Source organism: Phasianus colchicus, chromosome Z (genome assembly GCF_987193195.1).
Source record: "Phasianus colchicus chromosome Z, bPhaCol1.hap1.1, whole genome shotgun sequence".
Taxonomy (NCBI): Eukaryota; Metazoa; Chordata; class Aves; order Galliformes; family Phasianidae; genus Phasianus; species Phasianus colchicus.
The window spans coordinates 21,555,713-21,564,513 of NC_143476.1; the positions used below are offsets into that span (position 1 = coordinate 21,555,713).

Genomic DNA, 8,801 nt, shown 5'->3' on the forward strand with positions numbered 1-8,801 from the left:
AGGGCTTCACCAGCATAGAAGCTGTTACAAATCCCTGAAGATGCACTGTTCACCACCTCTTCTAGCTCTCAGACGCTGGCTTGGAGCAAACAGAACAGGCAGCTTCTTTCCATCAGGGACCTGAGAAGAAAGGCAGAGCTATGAACTTTCAGGGACTCACACCCGAAATGCAATGCCACCTTCAGCAGCTCCTCCACACTCTTATTAGATGGCAGTTCCCTGCTGCATTGTAGCAGGGCTGTGTACCCTGAGAAGTGCTTTGACAAAGTGCCATCCCGAGGGACCTGGACAGGCTCGAGCAGTGGGCCCAGGTGAACTTCACGAGGTTCAACAAATCCCAGTGCAAGGTCTTGCACGGGGTCAAGGCAGCTCCCCACTATCAGTACAAGCTGGGCGTTGAAAGAATAGAGCAAAGCCCCGCTGAAAAGGACCTGGGGCTATTGATAGATGCCTGGACATGAGCCAGCATACCCTGGGCTGCATCAAAAGAAGTGTGGTCAGCTGGGAGAGGGAAGTGCTCCTGCCCTCCTGCTGGGGAGACCTGACCTGGCGTATTGCATCCAGGTGTGGAGTTCTCAGTACAGGAGAGACGTGGACCTGTTGGACCGTGTCCAGCGGAGGGCTGCAAACATGATCCAAGGGATGGAGCACCTTTCCTTTGAGGACACGCTGAGAGAGCTGGGGCCGTTCATCCTGGAGAAGAGAAGGCTCCGCAGAGACCTCATTACAGCCTGTCAGTATCTAAACGGGGGCTATCAGAAAGAAGGGGGCAGACTGGGGTTTGTTGTGATGGTTTCATGGACATGGTTTCACACTAAAAGAGGGGAGATTTACATTGGTTACAAGGAAGCAGTTTTTTTACCGTAGGAGTGGTGAGGCACTGGAACAGGGTGCCCACAGAGGCGGTGGATACCACGCAGGATCTTTGGATACGTTCAAGGTCACACTGGAACAGGCTCTGAGCAACCTGATCTAGCTAAAGAAGTCCCTGTTCATTGCAGGAGAGTTGGCTGGACGGCCTTCAAGTATCCCTTCCAACTGAAATGATTCTATGATTGTGCATGATGGCATCTCGGGGAAGTACATTTATTAAGTAAATTCTAGAAGAAAATACATCCTTATCTACTGAGGCATCTGCCCACGTGAGCTATTTCCCACAGGAAAGGCCGCACAGGAAGAAACCAAACTAGAGGCCAAGAGAGATGAACTCAAACATGCAGACCAAGAGAGTAGTATCTGCTAGAGTACTGCCTCTTAGTACTTACACTTACGTTTGAGTGGTGAACAGGAATATGACTAGGTTAAGTTTCTCAGACTCTCTCATCTTTCCTAGCCGTCACATGGGTTCCACCTGGCTCCAGAGTGCCAGGTGCCTTTCTGAAACAGGTGGCGTTGATCTCAGCTTCTACCCTCCATGCTCGTTCCACCTCATGTTAACACCAGTCAGCCATGAAGAACACGCCAAATGACTTTGTCCCTCAAGAGCAGTGGTGCACAAGAATTTCTGCCCGAGGTCCTGGAAGCCTGAATTCCGCGACAGAACGAGAGGACCTGGAGTTGTTGTCCACTGTGCCTTGTGATCCGTTGGAGAAAAGCAACTGGACCCAGATTCCAGATGTGCCTCTCCCAGCGGAGTGGAAGGCAAATTGGTGAGGACTTGTGGCTCAAACAATACAAACAGGCTGGGAAAGATCCAGGCTTGACTTATGATGGCCCACAGATTGCAGTGATGACGCAGGTCTGAGATCCAGCTGGGATTGCAGCCTATGGGTCAGAGTCTCAGCACTCCTACAGTGCCCCTGGGGTGCTGAAATGGGGCTACTGGGCCCTGACACTAAGGATTTCTAAGTTTCTACTGGCTGGTTTTTGTGTCACGCCAGACCTTCTGCACCACATACTTTTCAAACACCACTCTGACAAGAGGTATCTTCATTTCACATTACTCGTGTGGCTCTTGCATGTGCCTTTCAGAAGAGCTGGGAGGATTTTCAAACTAATAGTTTACTTTCACACGCCTCTTGCCAAAATGAGAATTATTCCTCCCCTCTCTGCCCTTTGTTTACAAACCGTGTATTTCTTCCTGCCCTGTTTTGCAAGGTAGAACTGAAGTATGGTGAGATATGAGTGAAAAGTGTCTGATTTATTCCCAAAGTCCGTTTAGAATTGTCAAAGACCAGGTTTTTTTTATAATCAGTGTGTTAATTCAGCACACTTCTCCTGCTGATTTGCAGTTGCATGAATTCATCTTTTCTATAAACTAAATTGAAATATCTTATAGCACACAGACATAAAATGAGGAATCCAAATTGGTAATCACATGTGAAGAGCCTATTTTAGTGATTTGCCCAGCATCCCCCAGCAAATCTGCAGCAAAGGCTGGGGAAATCAGCACTGATACAATTTATGGACCATCTTTTCTTTTCCACAAGGCCTTGATCACTCAGCCTCTCACCTTTTAAAACACTCCCAACGTACGCACCTAAAGACAGTCATCTCCACTGCATCTGGTACAACCAGGGCAAATATTCCTTTCAGGGAGGGGAGTATATTTTGCTGACCATTCAATCTATATTAAGTAAGGTGAAAGATGCTTAAAATCAGCACCCCTTATCTTCAGCGTTTTTTACAGCCCTAATCATATGCTTTGTGTCATCCCTTGTCATGCGCACTGCCAAATCAGAAAGCGGTGTCTCCCAGTGATACGCATAGGGATGGAACTTCTACACCTCTGCTCCATCGGCACAGGAAATAACTGAAGGAGGAGCAGACAGCTGTGCTGAAGGAAGGAGAAAATATGCCGATGGCACATCTCTGGCTAGACTCAAGATCGGTTTGATATCGGTGTGCTGGTGGGTCACCAGCTTTCCTACTGTGACTTTTTAGGAAAAAAAAAAAAAAAGGGGGAGGTAGAAGAGGTAGAAGGTGGGGGTAGAGGGGGAAAGAAAGGAGAAAGAAGGAAAAAATAAGAAAAGAATGCTTTGCATCATCAGTGCAGTATCCTTCATCTCTCTCCTGCCTTTTTCTCATGCAGACTCCTACTTTCAATCCCATTTGTCTCACTTCAGTCATCCCATTACAGAAGAGCACTTTGCTATTCATGACTCCTCAGCTGCAGTTTCCAGCAGCCTTTCTCGTAGACTCTCTCCTTTCACTTAGCCTCCAGCTCCCACTAGTTCCCCTGTCTCACACCCTTCCATTCAGCTTCTTGGGCTTCTCAGCTCTTTGTCTCTTCCCCGCTCTCCCTAGCCCAGTGATCCAATATCAGCCACTTTCTCTCTTTCTTCTCATTTCTTCTCATTCATTCTCATTTTTTCCCATCAGGGGGAAGTTCTTTACTATGAGAGTGGTGAGGTGCTGAAAAAGGCTGCCCAGAGAGGTTGTGGATGCCTGGAGGTGTTCAAGGTTGGGTTGGATGGGGCCTTGGGCAGCCTGGTCTGGTATTAGATGGGGAGCTTGGTGGCCCTGCCTGTTGCAGGGGGTTGGAGATTCGTGGTCCTTGAGGTCCCTTCTAACCCAGGCCATTCTGTGATTCTGTGAGTCTGAAGTTCAGATGCTCTGCTGTAATACAAAATATCTGCAGGAAACAAAAATTCTTGTTGTCACCACAAGCAGGTATACAGCCTGTGACTGTTGCCTGCTGTCCCAGTGAAATGGTACTGCCATTGTTAGTAAGAAACCTCATGTTAGCTTTGCAGGAGCTGGTGGGCTCATAGGGTTGTTACCACCTTGTGCAAATTTTTAGTGCAAACTGGAAGTCAATACCAGGCGATTTTTGCTGCGATACACGTAGCTTCAATGTGCAGCGATACCAAAGACCTCAAAAATACACGCACAGGCTGAGAATGTAAGCTGCAAGACTAAACAGCACCTCGCTCAGCTTCTGCTTACTGAAGAGGTACTACCATAAGAGCTGGGAAAGAATACAGAATAGAACCAAGAAGCAGTCCAACAGCAGGATAAGGCACCTTACGTGTCCCGGGGAAGTTACGTTCACCAGCACTGCACAGCATACAGTCCCAGGAGCTGAGCACAACGGCTTACAACGCAACCTGAGGGGCAGTCTGACAGAATGGCATCTGATGCAGATGAAACAAAGGTGTGTCACTGAATTCTTCCGTGTGGAAACAATGGCATCTGCTGACATTCATCGACATTTGCTGCATGTTTGCGGAGACCACAAAGTGGATGTGAGCACAGTGAGGCGGTGGGTGGCACGTTTCAGCAGTGGTGACAGCAACAAAGAGCAGAGGTGTATCGGCTCTGTGGAGCTGATGGTGAGGCCATGTGAGCCTTCGGTTCCATTAGAACTTCACAGAGAGGCCCACAGTGTGTCTGCATGTCTGCTACGGGATGTTTTTGGAGTAAAACAGTCTCAGAGGCAGCCTTTGTCCAAACGCTGAGGTTGACATTGTTTCTCGGGCACCTCTGTACGGCCAGTTGGAGGCAGGGACTCAGGACAGGTAGCTAAGTCCCTGAAGACTTTTAGGAAGCGTACAAAAGCACAGGACCATGACACAGATATTCAGGCCTTTGGAGACAGCAAACTTTATCCACAAGTTTATTTCTAAGGAGAAAATTGTGTCTTTGTTCCCATTCCTATCGGTTTTTTAAACCATTCTCCTACCATGGTGATGGCGGTCTTCTCCTTTCTTGAACCTCTTGAGATTTCTGGTATGTTTTTGCTTTTGTGCAGGGTGAAATAAATAAACTAAGTAATCTATACTTCTCTGATCCTGTCACAGAAAATCTAAATGTTAAAAACCGAGCTGTATGACCAATCAAAATATCACGATCTCCGTTTCTCCAGAAGAGAGAATTTCCATACAGAATTAATACATTGCAATTAGATGGATCACCAGGGGAAAGCAAGCAATACCATCATGAGCTTACAGAAGCAGAGCATCTTCCAGTCAGAAATCCCTTAGCTTTCCCAAACATGTGCCCCCCTTCTTAGTAAAATAAAATGTTAGTAATAACAAGAGAAAGAAAATGTATCTTCTGTCCTACTTCCTGAGAACGGGAATGGGGCTGTCTTTCTGCAGAGTCAGAACTTGCAGCAGCAGAGCTGTTGACTGCAGTGCCATATTTGGTGAAGGCTGATTTCTCATATTGCAGTGCCTAGACATCGTTGCAAAGGAGGATGTCATTGCTACGTTTTTCTTTCTGGATTAGACCGTGTGTCCACAGGCTTGTGACAGTTTTGCACTCAGCTCGGCTTATGGATTCTGATGTCTCGCTGGTGTGATTTTTCTGTCTCCAGCTAGATCCTCCCAATTGCAGTTCATGTCAACTGCCTCCGAACTGGTGCTGGCAACGCAAGCCTTTCTGGCAGGACAAGTGCTCCAGCTTCACTGCCTCAGCAGTCTCCAGTGAGCCCACCCGGATAGGCAGTGTCACTCCTGGCTGCAATCCTAGAAAGGAGGCAGAGCCTGGATTAGGCCTGGTGCGTGCTGGGCAGAGGGGATCAGCCCCGCTGCCCCCAGCTAGGGGAGAAGAACGGGAGAAAATCTCCAGGGGCGAGCCACGGGCCGTCTTTGACTTGGTGTAGGAGGAACCAATGCACGGAGGGGGCAGGGCAGCAGTGTTGGCCTGTGGGGAGAGCCAGTTAGGCCCGCGTCCTGATGCCTCAGAGGAAGACATGGGTTTTGCTGAAGGCACCCCAGTGCTGCATGGATCTGGAGATTTGTCACAGCTGGGGCGATGTGGGAAGACTCGGTCAAAGCCTCAGACACTGCTGCAAAGTGCCGACAGGGAGCAGACACAATATAGGGAACGGAATGGACAGAGGCACTGCGGAAAACCCGGATGCCATTGCTGGGCTTGGAGTGCTGCAGATGACGCTCGCCCGTTGTGACGTCACTGGCACCGCTCCCCTACGTGAGGGATAGTGACATACGCAGCAGGGGATTGTGACCTCTTGGCCCTGGCTGCCTGTAGCCGGGCACAGAGTCTCTCACTCTCACTTGTGCCCGCACTCCAGCCGAGCGTGTCCGTGAGGTTTGGAGCGAGGAGCAAGGATAGCCTTGGTGCTGGTCTCGTGCTCTGGGAGCTGCCGACAGCCGCTCTCAGTGCTCGTCCCCAGAGCCACTAGAGCTTCTTCCCCGCCGTGCCTGGCTCAGGCAGCCGGGGCACCCAGGAGGCCGCAGCAGCAAAGGGAACCGGTAAGGGGACGCCTCAGCCTGGGCGGCCCAGCTGGGAGGGTTTCCTTCCTGAGGGACCCGGGCACTTGTTCCTCTGCTGGCGGGCTCAGCGAGTGACCGTGGCCTCTCTTCTTTTCCTAGCGTGACCCCTGCTGCTGCAGCAGCGGGGTGAGGAGCAGCCCCTCATCCCCTTAGCTCTCCTGTCCACCCAGCAGCTGGACAGCATGGCCACCGAGCTGGACCGTCGCTGCCCCATTTGCCTGGACACCATGGATGACGCCAGCCATGTGATGCCGTGCCTGCACCAGTTCTGCTTTGGCTGCATCCAGCGGTGGGTTGAGAGCATGCCCACGTGCCCCCTCTGCAAACGCAGGGTGGAGTCCATCCTGCACTCAGTGCGTGCGGACGACAGCTTTCAAGAGGTTGTCGTCGGACAGCAGGAGAGGGCCAGAACAGCACCCCACCACACAACACCAGCGCAAGAGCAGCCAGGGGCGGTGCCCGCCTGGGCGTCCATTTTCCGCCTGCCTCCAGCTGTGCTCCTGCCACTGCTGCCCTGGCTGCGCCAGGAGCTGGGGCAGCTCTTTGGGGCTGACCACAGGGCAGCCGCTGCAGCACAGCGCCGTGTCCTCTCTGGCCTGTGCTTCTTTGGTCTGGACGGGGGAGCGCTGACTTTGTGGCTGTTCGGCTCCCTGCGAAGCCAGACCGCCAGCTTTGTGCGACGGCTCGTCGTGCAAGCTGCGCATGTGTGCAACGGGCTGGTGCCACCCGCTGGCCCGGAGGCCTCCCGCGCTGCCACGGGACAGGAGGGCAGCCCCGCAGCTGCCCGTGGTGCAGCTGCCTCCCAGGCACAGACCCCACAGCCCTCCAGCAGCACTGGGGAAGACAATGTGGAGGAGGAGCATCCTGTGCCCTCGACCACTGCCCTCAGTGAGGGGCCCAGCCAGCCTCCATCCCTCCCGGCTCCATCGAGGACCAGCCAGCAAGCAGCCCAGGAGGAGCCGGGGGAGGCAGTGCCGGGTCCCTCCAGCACCAACAGGGCCAGGGAGCGCTCACGCAGGGCGCCTCGGCGAGCCCCGAAGAGGAGGGCCCACGACTCTGGGGCCTCCGCACCTCCTGCCAAGAGGCCACCCCGCCGGCAGCGCTAGGACACCGCCCCAGCAGCTGGCGAGAACAGGGCCGGGCCTGCAGCTGGGGCACAACCAGCCCTCAGGGGCTCGGACTGTGTCAGACCCACAAAATGCCAGAATGGCCCGGGTTGGAAGGGGCCTCAAAGATCGGCAATCTCCAACTCCCCCGCCACAGGCAGGGCCACCAACCTCCACACGGAACACCAGACCAGGCTGCCCGAGGCCCCATCCAACCTGGCCTTGAACACCTCCAGGGACGGGGCATCCGCAACTTCTCTGGGCAGCCTCACCACTCTCCCTGTAAAGAACTTCCCCCTGACATCCCACCTAAATCTTCCCTCCTTCAACTTCAAATCATCTCCCCTTGTCCTGCTGTTATCTACCCTTTCAAAGAGCTGACTCTGCAATAAAATTTCAGAAAAATCTCCGTGTTGCTACCAGTGCCTTTGTCAGCGCTGTGCATGGGGGAGGTCAGACTTCTGCTGGGCCTGGAGGCCTCCCACGCTGCTGTTACCGTTTCTTTAGAACTTCCCTTAACACACTGCAAAGACCAACATCCAGAGCTCCACCTCACTTCCTCTTCCCTCCAGGTCCTCTGGGGATGCCGCCATCCCCATCAGGATACTCACAATGCCCATAAGGGGCAGTCAACGGGACCAGAACATTAACTCTTTAACTCCCACTGGTCCACGTGATGTTCTGATGTGAAATACTGACAATAAAAATCACCAAACCACGACGTCTCCCTACAACGGCTGGCCCTTCCGTGAGCCCACGGTGGGTCACAGAATCACACAGAATCACAGAATCGTAGGGGTCAGAACGGACCTCCAGAGATCATTGAGTCCAACCCCCCTGCCAAAGCAGGTTCCCTACACCACGTCACACAAGTAGGCGTCCAGGCGGGTCTTGAATATCTCCAGAGAAGGAGACTCCACAACCTCCCTGGGCAGCCTGTTCCACTGCTCCGTCACCCTCACCGTAAAGAAGTTCTTGCACACATTTGTGAGGAACTTCCTATGCTCCAGTTTCTGGCCGTTTCCCCTTGTCCTGTCTCCACACATTGCTGAAAAGAGTCTGGCCTCGCCACTCTGGCCCTCACACCTTAGATATTTATAGACCTGGATCAGGTCCCCTCTCAGTCTTCTTTTCTCAAGGCTAAACAGACCCAGTTCACGTAGCCTTTCTTCATAGGGGAGATACTCCAGGCCCTTCCCCATCTTTGTGGCCCTCCGCTGGACTCTTTCCAAGAGATCCCTGTCTTTTTTGTACTGGGGAGCCCAGAACTGGACACAGTCCTCCAGATGAGGCCTTACCAGGGCAGAGTAGAGGGGGAGGATCACCTCCCTCGACCTGCTGGCCACGCTCTTTTTAATGCGCCCCAGAATGCCATTGGCCATTGGCCACGGGTCCATCCCTTCCGGTCACACAGGGAGCACAAGTGCCAGCAACTTGCCTGCGCTCCCTAGGCCAGCCTCACCCCTTCACCAGGTGCTCAATCACCAGTGCAAGCCATGACCTAACAGTTCCC

At 52.8% G+C, this 8,801-nt stretch overlaps 1 protein-coding gene across 1 annotated transcript; it reads left to right on the forward strand.

Annotated features, from left to right (window-relative positions):
* The first annotated feature begins 6,121 nt into the window (after positions 1–6,121).
* LOC149912702 (uncharacterized) lies at positions 6,122–7,695 on the forward strand. Its single transcript, XM_090131811.1, has one exon. It carries the CDS (start codon positions 6,365–6,367, stop codon positions 7,286–7,288), a length of 924 nt encoding a protein of 307 aa, XP_089987937.1. The 5' UTR covers positions 6,122–6,364; the 3' UTR covers positions 7,289–7,695.
* The last annotated feature ends 1,106 nt before the right edge of the window (positions 7,696–8,801 follow it).